At 35.8% G+C, this 23,845-nt stretch overlaps 1 protein-coding gene across 23 annotated transcripts in view; it reads left to right on the top strand.

Annotated features, from left to right (window-relative positions):
* The window catches only part of kcnma1a (potassium large conductance calcium-activated channel, subfamily M, alpha member 1a), a 691,811-nt gene that overhangs the window by 409,557 nt on the left and 258,409 nt on the right, over nt 1-23,845 (top strand). For 19 of the 23 annotated variants that reach the window (XM_061936669.1, XM_061936748.2, XM_061937063.2 and 16 more), the window contains exon 9: nt 7,497-7,588. In XM_061936669.1, coding sequence (XP_061792653.1) covers nt 7,497-7,588 — 92 coding nt within the window. Of the gene's footprint in view, nt 1-7,496; nt 7,589-7,691; nt 7,784-23,845 lie in introns of all 23 variants that reach the window. The other 4 variants (XM_061936588.1, XM_061936904.1, XM_061937671.2 and 1 more) reach the window with 1 other exon arrangement.

Below are 23,845 nucleotides of genomic sequence, written 5' to 3'. Positions count from 1 at the left end.
GCTAATTGGGAACAGGTGGGCGCCATCATGGGCTATAAAAGCAGCTTCCGTGAAATGCTCAGTCATTCACAAACAAGTTTGGGGCGAGGGTCACCACTTTGTCAACAAATGCGTGAGCAAATTGTCGAACAGTTTAAGAACAACATTTCTAAACGAGATATTGCAAGGAATTTAGGGATTTCACCATCTACGGTCTGTAATATCATTAAAAGGTTTAGAGAATCTGGAGAAATCACCGCACGTTAGCGGCGTGGCTGAAAACCAACATTGACACAGGTGGTACTGCATCAAAAAGCGACATATAGCGTGTAAAGGATATCACCACATTTAGGAACTGTCAGTAACTACAGTTGGTCGCTACATCTGTAAGGGCAAGTTAAAGCTCTACTATGCAAAGCAAAAGCCATTTATCAACAACACCCAGAAACGCCGCCGGCTTCGCTGGGCCCCGAGCTCATCTAAGATGGACTGATACAAAGTGGGAAAGTGTTCTGTGGTCTGACGAGTCCACATTTCAAATTGTTTATGGAAACTGTGGATGTCGACAATCTACAATGAAATGATAAGGTGTGTCCAAACTTTTGGCCTGTACTGTATTTCTAATTTATAGTCAAAATATTTGAACAAACTTAATACAAGTCACAATTCCCTGAACAGTTTTTTTTTCTTCAGTGAGACATAAGAACTCGTTTTTAGGCAACAGATCTTGGAGGAAAAAATACTACTTTTAAACATCACAAGTTAAGTGGACCCCGACTGGGTGTTGTTGAAAAACGTATTCGGGTGTTACCATTTAGTGGTCAATTGTACGGAATATGTACTGTACTGTGTAATCTACTAATACAAGTCTCAATCAATCAATCAAAGTTTGTTACAAGACACAAAACTTCACAATACAACTAAATATAGCTAAAAATAACTAAGATGTTCAACTTAAAGTTTTCCAAGCTTAAATACAATATCTTATTTCAAGAAATCTTCCCAAGACAATTTTCTATTAGCATATTTTGTTGCTCCCTAGAAGCAAAAATAACTTGTATTTTTTATTTTTTACTCTCTTTGAGAATGTGTTTCCAGTGCAGGCACTATAATATTAATAACAAAAATAATAAATTTCACCCACGGACACACCCGAGGAGAATTGAAAACATCCGGGGAGAATCAAAACAACATCTAAAACATATACTATATTAAATCTAAAAACTACCCCAGATGTCAATGTGAGCAAAAAGTTGTCCTAATACACCGATTGATAAGTGAACATTCACACTTCCATCCTAAAACAATCCACACAGTGGAAAAAAAAAATCACCCACAGGAATCAAAATGCATTGGCATTAGAGATGCGCGGATAGGCAATTATTTCATCCGCAACCGCATCACAAAAGTCGTCAACCATCCGCATCCACCCGAACTAACATTTAATCAAAACCGCACCCGCCCGCACCCGCCCGTTGTTATATATCTAATATAGACGATGCAAGGCATTAGTGAGGTTATAAAGCTTTTGCCTGTTAAAGAAAGGAGACTGATCCAAATCAGCAGAGACATTCAATGCGTGCCACGCTGTCACGGCCCAGACGCACACCAGTGCGCAATCATCTGGGAGCCGCGCTGAGCGCACCTCCAAGCGCGTGGAGGTGCGATGTCCCTCGCACCCGCGGCGGCTCCACCCGGGCTCGCGCCCGAGGCTTTAGCGCGCACCGCGGCGGCCATCCTACTCGTCGCGGCCTAGCCCTCGCGGCTCTCGCTGCCGGCGACGGCCGGGTATGGGCCCGACGCTCCAGCGCCATCCATTTTCAGGGCTAGTTGATTCGGCAGGTGGGTTGTTACACACTCCTTAGCGGGTTCCGACTTCCATGGCCACCGTCCTGCTGTCTATATCAACCAACACCTTTTCTGGGGTCAGATGAGCGTCGGCATCGGGCGCCTTAACCCGGCGTTCGGTTCATCCCGCAGCGCCAGTTCTGCTTACCAAAAGTGGCCCACTCGGCTCACCAGGGTGAGCCCCACCCCTTTTGTGACCCCTGTTACGTGCCCCCGGCAACGGGGGTGGCGGGCAGGTAAGCTGCGCGGTTGGAGCGCGCGGAGTGACCCCTGTTACGAGCCCCCGGCCACGGGGGTGGCGGGCAGGTAAGTTGCTTACCTGCTGCGCGTGACGCCGGCCGCGGCGAAGGCGGACGAGGCGGGGTGTCGGTGCGGTGGGCGCGGTGGTGACCCTGGACGTGCGTCGGGCCCTTCTCGCAAATCACCTCAGCTACGGCTCCCGGTGGGGCCCTCTCGGGGGAAGGGGCCTCGGTCCCGGACCCCGGCGAGGCGTCCCTTCTCCGCTCCGTAAAAGTGTCCATCTCTTTTTTTTTTCTTCTTCTGTTGTGGCATATGCTGCAGGTGCCTGCTCGTTTTTCGTATGTGGGTAACAACATTTAACTATGTATATATATTTCCGAATTGGTTTAACTGCCACCCGCCTGAATCTATTTAAAATCTAATTTTTTTTAATTTCAACCGCCCGACCCGTCCCGCGGATAAAATCTATTTTGTTTTTATTTCAACCGCCCGACCCGCGGATAATCCGCGGACTCCGCGGTTGTGTCCGCAAACCGCGCATCTCTAATAGGCATTGAAATAATACAGTCTATGATATATACAGTTGTGGTCAAAAGTTTGCAAACACTTGTAAGAACATAATGTCATGGCTGTCTTGAGTTTCCAATAATTTTTAGTGATTGGAGCACATACTTGTTGGTCACAAAAAACATTCATGAAGTTTGCTCCTTTTATGAATTTATTATGGGTCTACTGAAAATGTGCTGGGTCAAAAGTATACATACATCAATGTTAATATTTGCTTACATGTCCCTTGGCAAGTTTCACTGCAATAAGGCGCTTTCGGTAGCCATCCACAAGCTTCTGCTTGAATTTATGACCACTCCTCTTGACAAAATTGGTGCAGTTCAGCTAAATGTGTTGGTTTTCTGACATGCACTTATCTTAGCACGCTCTGCCAAAAGATTGCACTCCTCCTTCTTTATTTGACTTTCTCCGACCACCGCTTCCACTTCCAGAGGGAAGTGGGTCGTAAACAGCGTTGCCTTTGGTTACAGAATAGTTCAAAAGAAGAGGTCGTAAAATAGTTCAAAAAGAGTTCCATAAAATAGTTCAAAGAGAGTTCGTAAATTACTTCAAAAAGAGTTCCATAAAATAGTTCAAAAAGAGTTCGTAAAATACTTCAAAAAGAGGTCGCCTGGAAATTGGGCAGATCCTCGCTTCTCTCCACTTTGAAGTCCTTGGGTTAGAACAATATCTTTCTGTTGATTACCATACATGAGAGAAAACAGGAACACCTTCATGTGGCTTTCCCCCTTACACAGTGGAGTTTTACCATATCAGTTCGCGTACCGGGAGAACCGATCAACCGAAGACACCATCGCTATTGTAATCCATAGACTCTTGGAACATCTTGAGCTTAAGGACACTTATGCAAGACTGCTCTTTGTCGATTTCAGCTCAGCATTTAACACAATAAGGCCAAACAGACTCAGATCTAAGCTTCACAATCTTGGTCTGAACACCTTCCTCTGCAAGTGGATTTTTGGATTTTTTAACGAATCGCAGACAGTATGTGAAAATAGGCGAGCACATTTCTGCCACGCTCACCATCAACACCGGTGACCCACAGGGTTGTGTGCTAAGCCCTGCGCTCTTCACCCTCTTCACACATGACTGCATAGCCTCTTCAACATCCAATCTCACCGTCAAATATGCCGACGACACCACGGTGCTTGGGCTCATCAGTAATGATGAGACAGCATACAAAGCAGAGGTCCAACAGCTGGCTTCATGGTGTGCTAACAATAACTTGGTTCTTAACACTAACAAAACCAAAGAACTAATTGTAGACTTCCGCAGGAAAGGGCAGAACAAACACCCTCCACTTTTAATTAATAACAATCTCGTAAAAAAGGGTCAAGCATTTCAAATTCTTAGGGGTGAACAAAACAGAAGATCTATGCTGGGACATTAACACTGCTTCTACAGTCGGAAAGGCCCAACAACGTCTTTTTTTTTTTGAGGAAAGTAAAATGTGCAAACACTCTCTGCAGCATCGCGTGGACATCAGGGGAGGTACCTCTGGATTGGCAGACCGGGGTGGTGGTTCCTCTCTTTAAGAAGGGGAACCGGAGGGTGTGCTCTAACTATCGTGGGATCACACTCCTCAGCCTTCCCGGTAAGGTCTATTCAGGTGTACTGGAGAGGAGGCTACGCCGGATAGTCGAACCTCGGATTCAGGAGGAACAGTGTGGTTTTCGTCCTGGTCGTGGAACTGTGGACCAGCTCTATACTCTCGGCAGGGTCCTTGAGGGTGCATGGGAGTTTGCCCAACCAGTCTACATGTGTTTTGTGGACTTGGAGAAGGCATTCGACCGTGTCCCTCGGGAAGTCCTGTGGGGAGTGCTCAGAGAGTATGGGGTATCGGACTGTCTGATTGTGGCAGTCCGCTCCCTGTATGCTCAGTGCCAGAGCTTGGTCCGCATTGCCGGCAGTAAGTCGGACACGTTTCCAGTGAGGGTTGGACTCCGCCAAGGCTGCCCTTTGTCACCGATTCTGTTCATAACTTTTATGGACAGAATTTCTAGGCGCAGTCAAGGCGTTGAGGGGATCTGGTTTGGTGGCTGCAGGATTAGGTCTCTGCTTTTTGCAGATGATGTGGTCCTGATGGCTTCATCTGGCCAGGATCTTCAGCTCTCACTGGATCGGTTCGCAGCCGAGTGTGAAGCGACTGGGATGAGAATCAGCACCTCCAAGTCCGAGTCCATGGTTCTCGCCCGGAAAAGGGTGGAGTGCCATCTCCGGGTTGGGGAGGAGATCTTGCCCCAAGTGGAGGAGTTCAAGTACCTCGGAGTCTTGTTCACGAGTGAGGGAAGAGTGGATCGTGAGATCGACAGGCGGATCGGTGCGGCGTCTTCAGTAATGCGGACGCTGTATCGATCCGTTGTGGTGAAGAAGGAGCTGAGCCGGAAGGCAAAGCTCTCAATTTACCGGTCGATCTACGTTCCCATCCTCACCTATGGTCATGAGCTTTGGGTTATGCCCGAAAGGACAAGATCACGGGTACAAGCGGCCGAAATGAGTTTCCTCCGCCGGGTGGCGGGGCTCTCCCTTAGAGATAGGGTGAGAAGCTCTGCCATCCGGGGGGAGCTCAAAGTAAAGCCGCTGCTCCTCCACATCGAGAGGAGCCAGATGAGGTGGTTCGGGCATCTGGTCAGGATGCCACCCGAACGCCTCCCTAGGGAGGTGTTTAGGGCACGTCCGATTGGTAGGAGGCCGCGGGGAAGACCCAGGACACGTTGGGAAGACTATGTCTCCCGGCTGGCCTGGGAACGCCTCGGGGTCCCACAGGAAGAGCTGGACGAAGTGGCTGGGGAGAGGGAAGTCTGGGCTTCCCTGCTTAGGCTGCTGCCCCCGCGACCCGACCTCGGATAAGCGGAAGAAGATGGATGGATGGATGGATGGATAAAATGTGCAAACATTCCGCAGAATTCAATGGTCAACTTTTACAACTGTGCCATCAGCAGTGTCCTCACTTACGGATTTTTAGTGTGGTTTGCTAGCTGCACTAAAGCGAACCAACAGGCCCTCCAGCGAGTGGTTAAAGCGGCGGGGAAAATTACAAGGACGATGCTCCCAGAGATGAGTGCCATGTACACAACTCGCTGCCTAAAGCGAGTACACAACATCCTGAAGGACAGATACCACCCAGCACATGGCCTCTTCAACCTGCTACCCTCTGGAAGGAGGTCTAGATCGATTCGCGCCAGGACCACCAGAATGTCTCACAGTCTGTATCCCCAGGCTGTGAGACTGCTAAATGAACAGCCTGCCCCTTTGCTGCCCCCGGACCATCTTATTACCTCACTCTTCACCACCTCAATAATTGTGCTCTGGACATTGCATTGCTGCAACATCAACGTAACACCCATCAGACATCTGACTGTTCCCACCCCCACGTCCCTCTATTCGCCATCTTCCTGACAATGCTAAAATGTAAACTATTGTCAACCTGTCATGTCTGTGTAATCATGTTTTGTTTTAAGTCATGTTTTGTTTAGTTTCTGGCTTTTCACTCCCTTGTCTTGTTTGCATGATTACCCATTAGTCTCACCTGTTCCACGTTTGGACTCATTGTGCACTCTTGTTTGTCACCATAGCAACCATTAGTTTTCACCTGTCACGTCACGCACCTGTTTCACGTTTTGAGTCACGCACCTGCTTTCACTAATCATGTCCATAGTATTTAAGTTCATTCATTTTCTGTTGTTCGGGCTGACGACATCTGTCAAGACTTGGACTATGACGTGGTTTGTTCTCCCGTGGTGCAAATGAACATTTGGACCAGACATGGCGTGAAGGTGAAGACATTATTTGTTTTACACTAACAAAAGAACAAAAAAGCGCGCTCAGGGCTGATGTACAAACTTGACTAACGAAAAGAAAAGACTTGCACGGGGGCAAAAAACTATGAACAACAAAAAACACTAACTGTGGCAATAATAAACAAACTTACTTGGCATGGACATGAAGTGCGCAGAGATGGACAGAGTGTGACAGGGGGCATAAATGCGGGGATGTCGTCAGCCCGAACAACAGAAAATGAATGAACTTAAATACTATGGACATGATTAGTGAAAGCTGGTGCGTGACTCAAAACGTGAAACAGGTGCGTGACGTGACAGGTGAAAACTAATGGTTGCTATGGTGACAAACAAGAGTGCACAATGAGTCCAAACGTGGAACAGGTGAAACTAATGGGTAATCATGCAAACAAGACAAGGGAGTGAAAAGCCAGAAACTAAACAAAACATGACTTAAAACAAAACATGATTACACAGACATGACACAACCTGCACATCAATGCAGTTTCTATGCCGCTGGACAAAGCTCATACACAATCTCGTTGTTCATGTATGACTTAAGTGTTATTATGACAATGACAATAAAGGAATTGATTGATTGATTGATTGATTACGAGCCTTACTCTTGGTCGGTTACAAAGACAGCCTTTTGTCTTCTTTGTCAGGAACTCAATGTAATGCAACGTTTTTGTGATCATTTTAGAAACAATTATTCTAACACCCGCAAAATGCATTCAGCTCATTCTCCGAGCCCAGCGAATGAGTGTCAATGTGTTCTGCAGCTGTGGGGCATCAGGAGGGTCTATTCAAATCAACCTGCCCAACCATCTGTGTTTGTTGGACTAAACATGGCACATAGGTTCTTCTTTTTACTCAAAAAGTCATCTTTGGTACTGTCACAGACTAAAACTGCTGTGATGAAATTTACCCAAAATGTTAAGCTTTAATGTTAAACACAAGTCTCTACAGAGAGATCCTGGTTTTTATTTCTCTCCTTTGAGGACTCTGGGTTCACGCTCCCCACCAGCTGCTCTGTAGTTTCTTCTTTTTAGCCTCTGCTTCTGTCTCCTATCTTCTCCTTAGGCCATGTTTGCCAGCTACGTCCCTGAAATCATAGAGTTAATAGGAAACCGCAAGAAATATGGCGGTTCCTATAGTGCGGTTAATGGGAGAAAGTAAGTATTCCAGACGGTTTCTGCTGTTGTTCTTGTGTGCGCTAGGACCCTCTCTGCATGCCTTTTTTTCTGTTTTTGTTGTTTTTCTGTTCCATGCATGTAGGCCATGTTTGCTCGCTACGTGCCAGAAATTGCTGCTCTCATCCTTAATCGGAAGAAATACGGCGGGAGTTATAACTCGACACGAGGCCGAAAGTAAGTTGGAACGCAGACAAGGTGTGGTTGTGTGACTGGAGACCTCCCTCTCCCACTTGGAGTGTGATACAACACCGAGGGGGCGGTTATCCTTTGAGCAAATACAATGTTGATAACCTCAAGTCACACTGCATGACTGGAGACCTCGGCCATTAGGACTCACTTGTTCATGCACTCTTATGCTCTTTTGCTCTGCACCATCTTCTTCTTCTTCACTCTTTCTCACTCTGAGCTTCTTTGCCTTATCAAGGAGTATTAGGGCCACCCTAAAAAGGAAAATAGTCAACAACAATATGGGTAAAAGAATTATAGAGACATTAGGTTTTGTATTTCATGACCAATTTATTAATCATGGTGTGATTATTTAAACAGCAATGTAAACAAAGGTGCTCTTTTTTTTGGTGCTATGTCATTATTAAATAAATGGACATGAAATTTATTTTTAGAAAAAAGGTAATTCAATAAAAATAATTGACAAATCCGTCATAAAATTGTTAAATGTAACTGTTATTAAATAAATACATAAAATAAATATGTCTGTCATTAGATAAAAAAATTAAAATAAATTTGACCTGATACATTAAATAATACATTTGTTATCAGATAAATACATTACAAATAATTCTGACCTAATAAATTAAATAATACATTTGTCATTCGATGAATACATTAAAATAAACCTGTCATTAAATAAATAATCTGTCATTAGATAAATACATAAAAAATAATTCTGACTTAATAAATTAAATGATGCCTTTTTTATTAGATGAATACATTAAAATAATTCTGACTTAATAAATTAAATAATACATTTGTCATCAGATAAATACATAAAAATAATTTTGACCTAATACATTAAATAATACATTTGTCACTAAATAAATATATTAAAAAAATATATATCTCATAAAATAAATGTCTGTCATTAGATAAATAAATTAAAATAATTTTGACCTAATACATTAAATAATGCATTTGTTATTAGATGAATACATTAAAAATAATTCTGACCTAATAAATTAAATAATGCATTTGTCATTCGATGAATACATTAAAATAAACCTGTCATTAAATACATAAATATGTCTGTCATTAGATAAATACATAAAAATAATTCTGACTTAATACATTAAATGATACATTTTTTATTAGATGAATACATAAAAATAATTCTGACTTAATAAATTAAATAATACATTTGTCATCAGATAAATACATAAAAATAGTTTTGACCTAAAACATTAAATAATACATTTGTCACTAAATAAATACATAAAAAAATAAATCAGATAAATACATACAAATAATATTGACCTAATACATTAAATAATACATTTGTCACTAAATAAATTCATTAAAAAAAAAAATGTCATAAAATAAATATGTCTGTCATTAGATAAATACATTAAAATAATTTTGACCTAATACATTAAATAATGCATTTTTTTATTAGATAAATACATTACAAATAATTCTGACCTAATAAATTAAATAATACATTTGTCATTCGTTGAATACATTAAAATAAACCTGTCATTAAATAAATAGATATGTCTGTAATTAGATAAATACATTAAAATAATTCTGACTTAATAAATTAAATAATACATTTGTCATTAGATAAATACATAAAAATAATTTTTTGACCTAATATATTAAATAATACATTTGTCACTAAATAAATACATAAAAAAATAAATATCCCATAAAATTAAAATATGTCTGTCATTAGATAAATAAATAAAAATTATTTTGACCTAATACATTAAATAATACATTTGTTATTAGATGAATACATTAAAATAATTCTGACTTAATAAATTAAATAATACATTTGTCATTCAATGAATACATTAAAATAAACCTGTCATTAAATACATAAATATGTCTGTCATTAGATAACTACATTAAAAATAATTCTGACTTAATAAATTAAATAATACATTTGTCATCAGATAAATACATAAAAATAATTTTGACCTAAAACATTAAATAATACATTTGTCACTAAATAAATACATAAAAAATAAATCAGATAAATACATACAAATAATTTTGACCTAATACATTAAATAATACATTTGTCACTAAATAAATACATTAAAAAAATATATTTCATAAAATAAATATGTCTGTCATTAGATAAATACATAAAAATAATTCTGACTTAATACATTAAATGATACATTTTTTATTAGATAAATACATACAAATAATTCTGACTTAATAAATTAAATAATACATTTGTCATTCGTTGAATACATCAACATTAACCTGTCATCAAATGAATAAATATGTCTGTCATTAGATAACTACATTAAAAATAATTCTGACTTAATAAATTAAATAATACATTTGTCATCAGATATATACATAAACATAATTTTGACCTAATACATTAAATAATACATTTGTCACTAAATAAATACATAAAAAAATTAATCAGATAAATACATACAAATAATTTTGACCTAATACATTAAATAATACATTTGTCACTAAATAAATACATTAAAAAATATATATCTCATAAAATAAATGTCTGTCATTAGATAAATAAATTAAAATAATTTTGACCTAATACATTAAATAATGCATTTTTTTTATTAGATAAATACATTACAAATATTTCTGACCTAATAAATTAAATAATACATGTGTCATTCGTTGAATACATTAAAATAAACCTGTCATTAAATAAATAGATATGTCTGTAATTAGATAAATACATTAAAATAATTCTGACTTAATAAATTAAATAATACATTTGTCATCAGATAAATACATAAAAATAATTTTGACCTAATACATTAAATAATACATTTGTCACTAAATAAATACATAAAAAAATAAATATCTCATGAAATTAAAATATGTCTGTCATTAGATAAATAAATAAAAATTATTTTGACCTAATACAATAAATAATACATTTGTTATTAGATGAATACATTAAAATAATTCTGACCTAATAAAATAAATAATACATTTGTCATTCAATGAATATATTAAAATAAACCTGTTATTAAATAAATAAATATGTCTGTCATTAGATAAATACATTAAAAATAATTCTGACTTAATAAATTAAATAATACATTTGTCATCAGATAAATACATAAAAATAATTTTGACCTAATATATTAAATAATACATTTGTCACTAAATAAATACATAAAAAAATAAATATCTCATAAAATTAAAATATGTCTGTCATTAGATAAATAAATAAAAATATATTTTGACCTAATACATTAAATAATACATTTGTTGTTAGATGAATACATTAAAATAATTCTGACCTAATAAAAATAAATAATACATTTGTCATTCAATGAATATATTAAAATAAACCTGTTATTAAATAAATAAATATGTCTGTCATTAGATAAATACATTAAAAATAATTCTGACTTAATAAATTAAATAATACATTTGTCATCAGATAAATACATAAAAATAATTTTGACCTAAGCCATTAAATAATACATTTGTCACTAAATAAATACATAAAAAAATAAATATCTCATAAAATAAAAATATGTCTGTCATTAGATAAATAAATTAAAAATAATTTTGACCTAATACATTAAATAATGCAATTTTTATTAAATAAATACATTACAAATAATTCTGACCTAATAAATTAAATAATACATTTGTCATTCGTTGAATACATTAACATAAACCTGTCATTAAACAAATAGATATGTCTGTAATTAGATAAATACATTAAAATAATTCTGACTTAATAAATTAAATAATACATTTGTCATCAGATAAATACATAAAAATAATTTTTTTACCTAATATATTAAATAATAAATTTTTCACTAAATAAATACATAAAAAAATAAATATCTCATAAAATTAAAATATGTGTCATTAGATAAATAAATAAAAAATATTTTGACCTAATACATTAAATAATACATTTGTTATCAGATGAATACATTAAAATAATTCTGACCTAATAAAAATAAATAATACATTTGTCATTCAATGAATATATTAAAATAAACCTGTTATTAAATAAATAAATATGTTTAATATATATTGTTATTTTAAAGTCACAAGACTAGAGTTGTAATGTTAAGAGAATAACGTTGAGTAAATATTACAAGGAAAGCGTGAACGTAGCAAAAAAAATAAAAAATGATGTGGAGTACTTACTGGAAGAAAGATCTAAAATAACGAGGAGAATTAAAAAAAAAAGCAAAAGTAAGTTATGAGAGAGTTGCGAAAAGAGAATAAAGAATCAATCTTACGAGAAAGAAGTAGCGCTATGATGAGAAAGAGTCTTTTCAGTGTGGCCTCACTACTCCTTGGTGTCATAGCTGTGATGTGTGCTGTGCTTCTCTTTCCTTGCCCTTCAAACATTCACACTCTCATGTATTTCATGTGGATTTTCTACAGTGGAACCCGCTTATGTCAGTCACGCTTATGTTGACCACCTGCTTCTCCACCAAATGAACCACAATCCACTGTGTTCATCTAATGACTCTGAACTGCTCGCTTTTGTCCACATAACATTTGGCACCCAAAGCTGCGATTCCTATTTATATAAAAAAAAAATGGGTCTGCTTACGTCGACGTGTTGAAGCGTCCTAATTATCGCTTAGTGATGTGAAACGTCAACAGCAGTGTAACTAATGTGTAGTTGCACGACAATAAAAAACATTGTTATTAGTAGTCAGAACACACAACACAATTACAGCTGCAGCTACGTTGGATACACGTTTTAAATACCACAGATACAATACAAATATATACAGTACAAGACAAAAGTTTGTATACACCTTCTCATTCAAAGCATTTTCTTTATTTTCATGACTATTTACATTGTAGAACACGTATGTCAAAGTCAAGGCCCGGGGGCCAGATGTGGCCCGCCACTTCATTTGGTTTGGCCCTTGAAAGTCTGGAAATAATATGTATCAATAAAGTATTGTAACTTTTATTACTAAATGTATTCTTTCTTTCTATTTTGTACTCCATGTAATCGCAAACTATGTTAACTTATATATATATATATATATATATATATATATATATATATATATATATATATATATATATATATATATATATATATATATATATATATATATATAAAATAGTCTAATTATGCAAAATTATATTATCAATCATTCAAACCATTTTTTAAATAGAAATACATACTAATAATAATGATTTCAAAGCAAGTTATCCATCAAATTGTGCAATGTAAAAGTAGCAATAGATTAGAAATTTACTCTGGATCTTACAACATTTTACTGTGGTTTTTACAGCATTTTACAGCTTTTTTTTTAACTGTAATAAACGGTGGTGTCGTTTTGGCATTTACCGTAAAACACCGAAAAAATCTACAGTTGTTGATTAGTGGTAAAAAAACAGAAAAAAACCAACAAAAAACAGGCAGCTCAGTTGCCAAAATTCTACTGTAAAATTGCAGGGTTTTTTTATTTATAGTAAAAACACAAATGTAAATTGTACAGTAAAATTCTGGCAACTGAGCTGCCAGTTTTTTTTTCTGATTTTGTTTCCATTTTTTTTCACCGCAAATCAACAACTGTATATTTTTTCTGTGTATTTCTGTAAATGCCAAAACTACAGTAAAAAAAAACTGTAAAATGCTGTAAAACTGTCAGCTCAGTTGCCAAAATTGTCCTGTAAAATTGCATTTTAAAAAAAATTTATAGTAAAAGCACAAATGTAAATTTTACAGTAAAATTCTGGCAACTGACCTGCCAGTTTTTTTTTCTGTTTTTTATCCGTTTTTTTTTTTACTGCAAATCAACAACTGTAGATTTTTTCAGTGTATTACTGTAAATGACAAAACAACACCACAGTTTATTACAGTAAAAAAAAAAGCTGTAAAATGCTGTAAAACTGGCAGCTCAGTTGCCAAAATTCTACAGTAAAATTGCAGTTTTTTTTAATTTATATTAAAAAAAACAAATGTCAATTTTACAATAACATTCTGGCAACTGAGCTGCCAGTTTTTTTTCCTGTTTTTTTTTAGGTTTTTTTTTTACCGCAAATCAACAACTGTAGATTTTTTCGGTGTATTTCTGTAAATGCCAAAACGACACCACAGTTTATTACAGTAAAAAAAAGCTGTAAAATTAGGTAAAAATGGCAGCTCAGTTGTCAAAATGCTACTGTAAAATTGCATTTTTTAAAATTTATATTAAAAAAGCAAATGTCAATTGTACAGTAACATTCTGGCACTGAGCTGCCAGTTGTTTTTCCTGTTTTTTTTGTTTTTTTTGTTTTTTACCGCAAATCAACAACTGTAGATCTTTTCCGTGTATTACTGTAAATGCCAAAACGACACCACAGTTTATTACAGTAAAAAAAGCTGTAAAATGAGGTAAAAATGGCAGCTCAGGTGCCAAATTTCTACTGTCAAATTGCAGTTTTTTTTATTGATAGTAAAAACACAAATGTAAATTTTACAGTAAAATTCTGGCAACTGAGCTGCCAGTTTTTTTCCAGATTTTTTTTCCATTTTTTTTTTACCGCAAATCAACAACTGTAGATTTTTTCCGTGTATTACTGTAAATGCCAAAACGACACCACCGTTTATTACAGTAAAAAAAGCTGTAAAATGCTGTAAAACTGGCAGCTCAGTTGCCAAAATTCTACTGTAAAATTGCAGTTTTTTTTTATTTTCAGTAAAAACACAAAGGTAAATTTTACAGTAAAATTCTGGCAACTGAGCTGCCAGTTTTTTCCGTTTTTTTCCCCGTTTTTTTTCCACCGCAAATCAACAACTGTAGATTTTTTCCGTGTATTAGTGTAAATGCCAAAACGACACCACAGTTTATTACAGTAAAAAAAAAGCTGTAAAATGCTGTAAAACTGGCAGCTCAAGTGCCAAAATTCCACTGTAAAATTGCAGTTTTTTTTTATTTTTAGTAAAAACACAAATGTAAATTTTACAGTAAAATTCTGGCAACTGAGCTGCCAGTTTTTTTTCAGTTTTGTTTTTTTTTTGTTTTTTTTTACCATAAATCAACAACAGTAGATTCTTTCGGTGTATTTCTGTAAATGCCAACATGACACCACAGTTTATTACAGTAAAAAAAAGCTGTACAATGCTGTAAAACTGGCAGCTCAGGTGCCAAAATTCTACTGTAAAATTGCAGTTTTTTAATTTATATTAAAAAAACAAATGTCAATTTTACAGTAACATTCTGGCAACTGAGCTGCCAGTTTTTTTTCCTGTTTTTTTTTTTTTAGTTTTTTTTACCGCAAATCAACAACTGTAGATTTTTTCGGTGTATTACTGTAAATGCCAAAACGACACCACAGTTTATTACAGTAAAAAAAGCTGTAAAATGAGGTAAAAATGGCAGCTCAGGTGCCAAATTTCTACTGTCAAATTGCAGTTTTTTTTATTGATAGTAAAAACACAAATGTAAATTTTACAGTAACATTCTGGCAACTGAGCTGCCAGGTTTTTTTCGGATTTTTTTCCCAGTTTTTTTTTTACCGCAAATCAACAACTGTAGATTTTTTCCGTGTATTACTGTAAATGCCAAAACGACACCACAGTTTATTACAGTAAAAAAAAAGCTGTAAAATGCTGTAAAACTGGCAGCTCAGTTGCCAAAATTCTACTGTAAAATTGCAGTTTTTTTTAATTTACAGTAAAAACACAAAGGTAAATTTTACAGTAAAATTCTGGCAACTGAGCTGCCAGTTTTTTCCGTTTTTTCCCCCGTTTTTTTTCACCGCAAATCAACAACTGTAGATTTTTTCCGTGTATTAGCGTAAATGCCAAAACGACACCACAGTTTATTACAGTAAAAAAAAGCTGTAAAATGCTGTAAAACTGGCAGCTCAGTTGCCAAAATTCTACTGTAAAATTGCAGTTTTTTTTTATTTATAGTAAAAATACAAATGTAAATTTTACAGTAAAATTCTAGCAACTGAGCTGCCAGTTTTTTTCCGTTTTTTCCCCCTTTTTTTTTTTTACCGCAAATCAACAACTGTAGATTTTTTCCGTGTATTAGTGTAAATGCCAAAACGACACCACAGTTTATTACAGTAAAAAAAAGCTGTAAAATGCTGTAAAACTGGCAGCTCAGTTGCCAAAATTCTACTATTAAATTGCAGTTTTTTAAATTTATATTAAAAAAACAAATGTCAATTTTACAGTAAAATTCTGGCAACTGAGCTGCCAGTTTTTTTTTTTTTTTTCTTTTTTTTTTTTTTTTACCGCAAATCAATGACTGTAGATTTTTTCAGTGTATTACTGTAAATGCCAAAACGACACCACAGTTTATTACAGTAAAAAAAAGCTGTACAATGCTGTAAAACTGGCAGCTCAGTTGCCAAAATTCTGCTGTAAAATTGCATTTTTTTTTTTAATTTATAGTGAAAACACAAATGTAAATTTTACAGTAAAATTCTGGCAACTGAGCTGGCAGTTTTTTTTTCGAGTTTTTTTCCCATTTTTTTACCGCAAATCAACAACTCTAGATTTTTTTCGGTGTATTACTGTAAATGCCAAAACGACACCACAGTTTATTACAGTAAAAAAAAGCTGTAAAAACCAGAGTAAATTTCACAATTTTACCATGAAATCTATTGCTACTTTTACATTGCACAATTTGATGGATAACTTGCTTTGAAATCATTATTATTAGTATTTATTGCTATTAAAAAAATGGTTTGAATGTTTGATAATATAATTTTGCGTAATTAGACAATATTTAAGTTAACATGATTTGCGAATACATGGACTACATGTATTAGTTTTTCTCCCAAAATAGAAATAAATAATACATTTAGTAAGAAAAATTACAGTACTTTATTGATGCATATTATTTCCAGGCTTTCGAGGGTCAAATAAAATGAAGTTTTTTTTTTACCATAAAAACAGCAATACTGTTTTTCCATTTACAGTAATATACACTACATTTTGAGGTGAACTGTGCCAGCAATTTGAGGGTTCCAGGTTCGATCCCCGCTTCTGCCATCCTAGTCACTGCCGTTGTGTCCTTGGGCAAGACACCTTACCCACCTGCTCCCAGTGCCACCCACACTGGTTTAAATGTAACTTAGATATTGGGTTTAACTATGTAAAAGCGCTAGAGAAAGGTGCTATATAAATATAATTCACATTTTATCCATCAAATTGTGCAATGTAAAAGTAGCAATAGATTTCATGGTGAAATTGTGAAATTTACTCTGGTTTTTACAGCATTTTACTGTGGTTTTTACAGCATTTTACTGTGTTTTTACAAAAAAATTTTACTGTAATAAACTATGGTGCTGTTTTGGCATTTACAGTAATAAACCGAAAATATATACAGTTGTTAATTTGCGGTAAAAACAAACAAACAAAAAAATGGCAGCTCAGGTGCCAAAATTCTACTGTAAAATTGCAGTTTTTTTTATTTATAGTAAAAACACAAATGTCAATTTTACAGTAAAATTCTGGCAACTGGGCTGCCAGTTTTATTTCTGTTTTTTCCCCCTGTTTTTTTTTTTACCGCAAATCAACAACTGTAGATTTTTTCGGTGTATTACTGTAAATGCCAAAACGACACCACAGTTTATTACAGTAAAAAAAAGCTGTAAAATGCTGTAAAACTGGCAGCTCAGTTGCCAAAATTCTACTGTAAAATTGCAGTTTTTTTTAATTTATAGTAAAAATACAAATGTAAATTTTACAGTAAAATTCTAGCAACAGAGCTGCCAGTTTTTTTCCGTTTTTTCCCCCTTTTTTTTTTTTTACCGCAAATCAACAACTGTAGATTTTTTCCGTGTATTCGTGTAAATGCCAAAACGACACCACAGTTTATTACAGTAAAAAAAAGCTGTAAAATGCTGTAAAACTGGCAGCTCAGTTGCCAAAATTCTACTATTAAATTGCAGTTTTTTAAATTTATATTAAAAAAACAAATGTCAATTTTACAGTAAAATTCTGGCAACTGAGCTGCCAGTTTTTTTTCTTTTTTTCTTTTTTTTTTTTTTTACCGCAAATCAATGACTGTAGATTTTTTCAGTGTATTACTGTAAATGCCAAAACGACACCACAGTTTATTACAGTAAAAAAAAGCTGTACAATGCTGTAAAACTGGCAGCTCAGTTGCCAAAATTCTGCTGTAAAATTGCATTTTTTTTTAAATTTATAGTGAAAACACAAATGTAAATTTTACAGTAAAATTCTGGCAACTGAGCTGGCAGTTTTTTTTTCGAGTTTTTTTCCCATTTTTTTACCGCAAATCAACAACTCTAGATTTTTTTCGGTGTATTACTGTAAATGCCAAAACGACACCACAGTTTATTACAGTAAAAAAAAGCTGTAAAAACCAGAGTAAATTTCACAATTTTACCATGAAATCTATTGCTACTTTTACATTGCACAATTTGATGGATAACTTGCTTTGAAATCATTATTATTAGTATTTATTGCTATTAAAAAAATGGTTTGAATGTTTGATAATATAATTTTGCGTAATTAGACAATATTTAAGTTAACATCATTTGCGAATACATGGAGTACATGTATTAGTTTTTCTCCCAAAATAGAAATAAATAATACATTTAGTAAGAAAAGTTACATTACTTTATTGATGCATATTATTTCCAGGCTTTCGAGGGCCAAATAAAATTAAGGTTTTTTTTTACCATAAAAACAGCAATACTGTTTTTCCATTTATAGTAATATACACTACATTTTGAGGTGAACTGTGCCAGCAACTTGAGGGTTCCAGGTTCGATCCCCGCTTCTACCATCCTAGTCACTGCCGTTGTGTCCTTGGGCAAGACACTTTACCCACCTGCTCCCAGTGTCACCCACACTGGTTTAAATGTAACTTAGATATTGGGTTTCACTATGTAAAGTTGCTTTGAGTCACTAGAGAAAAGCGCTATATAAATATAATTCACATTTTATCCATCAAATTGTGCAATGTAAAAGTAGCAATAGATTTCATGGTGAAATTGTGAAATTTACTCTGGTTTTTACAGCATCTTACTCTGGTTTTTACAGCATTTGACTGCGTTTTTTTTTTACAGATTTTCTTACTGTAATAAACTATGGTGCTGTTTTGGCATTTACAGTAATAAACCGAAAATATATACAGTTGTTAATTTGCGGTAAAAAACAAACAAACAAAAAAATGGCAGCTAAGGTACCAAAATTTTACTGTAAAATTGCAGTATTTTTTTATTTACAGTAAAAAAAAAAGAAGTAGATTTTACAGTAAAATTCTGGCAACTGAGCTGCCTTTTTTTTTTTTTTTTTTTACCATAAAAACAACAGTACTGTTTTTCCATTGACAGTAATATACACTACATTTTGAGGTTAAATTATTGCAATTTACCATATATTTTTTTACATTTTAGTTAAAAAAAAAAAAAAAAACTAATAAAATGCATTAAAAAATGGTGTAGTAATAGTATTTGCTGTTAGAAGCGGCCCTCTGGGGCCAAACATAACTGCGATGTGGCCCCCAGTGAAAACCACTTTGACACCTCTGTTGTAGATTGTCACTGAAGGCATCAAAACTATGAATGAACACATGTAGGAGTTATGTACTTAACAAAAAAATGGTGAAATAACTGAAAACATGTTTTATATTCTAGTTTCTTTTTTAAAAAAAAGCCACCCTTTGCTCTGATTACTGTTTTGCACACTCTTGGCATTCTCTCCATGAGCTGAAATGGTTTTCACTTCACAGGTGTCATAGTTTTGATGCCTTCAGTGACAATCTACAATGTAAATAGTCATGGAAATAAAGAAAACGCATTGAAATGAGAAGGTGTGTCCATACTTTTGGCCTGCACTGTATATACATGCATACGTCATACATACATAATATGCATTACAAACAGAAGAAAACAAAAACATGTGCAGAAAATGAATGCACTGAATGGCAAAAGTCACAAGTAAATGTGCAAGCGACGCCTCGTTTCGATTTTGTTTATGCCGACAACTGCTTTTGTCGACGCAAGTGTCGACATAAACGTGTTCCACTGTAGTGTAGAGCTTTTATGACGACTACTCTTAAAAGTGTGGTAATTCCGCTGTGTGATGGAAGCTCGCGTTCACGTCCAGCGATGACTTTTGATCATTAAAGCAATCAATATATATATATATATATATATATATATATATATATATATATATATATATATATACCGTATTTTCCGCACCATAAGGCGCCCTGGGTTATAAGCCGCGCCTTCAATGAACGGCATATTTCAAAACTTTGTCCACCTATAAGCCGCATCTAACTGCGCTAAAGGAATGTCAAAAAAACAGTCAGATAGGTCAGTCAAACTTTAATAATATATTAAAAACCAGCGTTCTAACAACTCTGTTCACTCCCAAAATGTACGCAAATGTGCAATCACAAACATACGTATATCAACATGGACAGAGCAGCGTGAAAAAAGCCACCCGGCCTCTTCGCGTAAACTTAAACTTACCTTAACCACTCGCTCATCTTTTCTTCATCCATCCCTTCGAGTTAGCTTTTTATGATGACGCCGGCTGGAAAGGTCTCTTTTGGCAAGGTCTTCCTTTTGAATATCACCATGGGTGGAAGTTTCTGGCCATTAGCATGGCAAGCTAGAACCACAGTGAAGGATGACTTCTCATTCCCTGTGGTGCGAATATTCACCGTACGTGCTCCCGTTGTATCCACAGTGCGGTTCACAGGAATATCAGTTGGTCTTTACAGATGTAAACACACAAAGGAAATGAAACGTACGGTGATATCCGCGCGCTTTTTCTTCTTCTACGCGGGCGGGTGGTTGCTTACAGTAGAAGAAGAAGCGCTTCCTGTTCTATGGGGGCGGGTGCTTACCTTGGCGGTTGCTTGCGTAGAAGAAGAAGCGCTTCCTGTTCTACCGGGAAAAAAGATGGCGGCTGTTTACCGAAGTTGCGAGACCGAAACTTTATGAAAATGAATCTTAATATTTATCCATATATAAAGCGCACCAGGTTATAAGGCGCACTGTCAGCTTTTGAGAAAATGTGTGGTTTTTAGGTGCGCCTTATAGTGCGGAAAATACGGTACATGTATATTTTTATATATATATATATATATATATATATATATATATATATATATATATATATATATATATGTCTTAATAAGGTTATCCAAAAAATAGTGCTCGATACCGTAGTAGAGCGCAATATATGTATGTGTGGGGAAAAAAATCACAAGACTATTTCATCTGAAATAGTCTTGTGATTTTTTTCCCCACACATACATATATATATATATATATATATATATATATATATATATATATATATATATATATATATATATATATATATATATATATATATATATATATATATATATATATTTAAATATGAAAATCAGAATAAAGTTAAAGAAGGTGAACATTTTTTGATGCCTTCAGTGACAATCTACAATGTAAATAGTCATGAAAACAATGGCAACGCATTGAAATGAGAAGAAGTGTCCAATCAAGTGACAAGTCGCAAAAACGTCTGATTTCTTGACGATTTCAGAAAAGACATCGATTAAAACATCTGCAAATGCGTTTGGATCGATGCTCCGCTCAGGCGGCGTCGATCTCAATGACTTTTGCGTGATACATTTCCTCTCCTTGATTTCATTTTGCCTGTTTTGTGCGTGTGGCCTGGATATTGTTTGTTCAGATGCATCATTTCTGGCATGCTTGCAATTATGGCTTTTTTTTTTTTCCATGAAAAAAAAAAAGCCATCCTGGTGGCGTCTCTCATGACATCAGTAAAGCTTGTCACGACTTTCTGGCCTTGATCTTCAGTCAGCTCCCACACCCTGAATGCTGGTTTCGCCTCGCTTCCCTTTTTTGGAGGGTTTTAATTTTTTTTTTTTTTGCTTTTGCTTCGCCTGCTTGCTTGTTTGTCTCGGGTTTGTCTGCTTGTCTCTCACAGCCGAGGGTCCGCACGTAACGCTGTGGTCATTTACCAGTGGTGTTTGTCGTCCATTGTTGTACACTATATTGCCAAAAGTATTTGGCCACCCATCCAAATGATCAGAATTAAGGTGTCACTTAGGCATGGAGACTGTTTCTACAAACATTTGTGCAAGAATGGGCCGCTTTCAGTGATTTCCAGGGTGGAACTGTCATAGGATGCCACCTGTGCAACAAATCCAGTCGTGAAATGTCCTTTATTATAAGAAAATGTGGGGATGAACTTGACTGGCCTGCTCAGAGTCCTGACCTGAACCCGAAAAAAACAAACAAACAGCGAGAGCAACTAAATTAACATAAATAACAGACAGACACATCAGTTAGCTACATAAATAGTAATAATGTTTCCACAAACATTTGTGAAAGAATGGGCCGCTTTCAGTGATTTCCAGCGTGGAACTGTCATAGGATGCCACCTGTGCAACAAATCCAGTCGTGAAATTTCCTCGCTCTTAAATATGCCAAAGTCCAACGGTCGGCTTTATTATAAGAAAATGTGGGGATGAGCTTGACTGGCCTGCACAGAGTCCTGACCTGAACCCAAAAAAATAACAAAAAATCAGCAAGAGCAATTAAATTAACATAAATAGCAGACAGACAACAGTTAGCTACATAAACAGTAATAATGTTCTCACAAACATTTGTGAAAGAATGGGCCGCTCTCAGTGATTTCCAGCGTGGAATTGTCATAGGATGCCACCTGTGCAACAAATCCAGTCGTGAAATTTCCTCGCTCTTAACTGTTCCAAAGTCAACGGTCGGCTCTATTATAAGAAAATGCAAGGATGAACTTGACTGGCCTTATCAGAGTCCTGACCTGAACCCGAAAAAATAACAAAAAATCAGCAAGAGCAACTAAATTAACATAAATAGCAGTTAGCTACATAGACAGTAATAATGTTTCCACAAACATTTGTGAAAGAATGGGCCGCTCTCAGTGATTTCCAGCGTGGTACTGTCATAGGATGCCACCTGTGCAACAAATCCAGTCGTGAAATTTCCATCGCTCTTAACTATTCCAAAGTCAACTGTCGGCTTTATTATAAGAAAATGCGGGGATGAACTTGACTGTCCTGCACAGAGTCCTGACCTGAACCCGAAAAAAACAAAACAAAACAGCGAGAGCAACTGCAAGCTAGCTTAATTAACATAAATAGACAAAAAGAAATGGACAGAAGGACACGAAGACAGAAAAGGAGTAACTCAAAAACAAACAAAGAGCAACCGCAAGGCAACGAGCAACATACCGTATTTTCCGCACCATAAGGCGCCCTGGGTTATAAGCCGCGCCTTCAATGATTGGCATATTTCAAAACTTTGTCCACCAATAAGCCGCCCCATGTTGTAAGCCGCATCTAACTGCGCTAAAGGAATGTCAAAAGAACAGTCAGATAGGTCAGTCAAACTTTAATAATATATTAAAAACCAGCGTTCTAACAACTCTGTTCACTCCCAAAATGTACGCAAATGTGCAATCACAAACATACGTATATCAACATGGACAGAGCTGCGTGAAAAAAGCCACCCGGCCTCTTCGCGTAAACTTAAACTTACCTTAACCACTCGCTCATCTTTTCTTCATCCATCCCTTCGAGTTAGCTTTTATGATGACGCCGGCTGGAAAGGTCTCTTTTGGCAAGGTCTTCCTTTTGAATATCACCATGGGTGGAAGTTTCTGGCCATTAGCATGGCAAGCTAGAACCACAGTGAAGGATGACTTCTCATTCCCTGTGGTGCGAATATTCACCGTACGTGCTCCCGTTGTATCCACAGTGCGGTTCACAGGAATATCAGTTGCTGTGAAATAGTAATCCGTGTGCGGATGGAGAGATTGCGTCTTTTCATGAACCGGATCCCGGTCGCTTAGTAGGAGCCATTTTGTGGTCTTTACAGATGTAAACACACAAAGGAAATGAAACGTACGGTGATATCCGCGCGCTTTTTCTTCTTCTACGCGGGCGGGTGGTTGCTTACAGTAGAAGAAGAAGCGCTTCCTGTTCTATGGGGGCGGGTGCTTACCTTGGCGGTTGCTTGCGTAGAAGAAGAAGCGCTTCCTGTTCTACCGGGAAAAAAGATGGCGGCTGTTTACCGAAG

Source organism: Nerophis lumbriciformis, linkage group LG02 (assembly GCF_033978685.3).
Source record: "Nerophis lumbriciformis linkage group LG02, RoL_Nlum_v2.1, whole genome shotgun sequence".
NCBI classification, from domain to species: domain Eukaryota; kingdom Metazoa; phylum Chordata; class Actinopteri; order Syngnathiformes; family Syngnathidae; genus Nerophis; species Nerophis lumbriciformis.
Note: the sequence above shows the minus strand (reverse complement) of the source record. Positions and strands in the feature narration are given on the sequence as shown.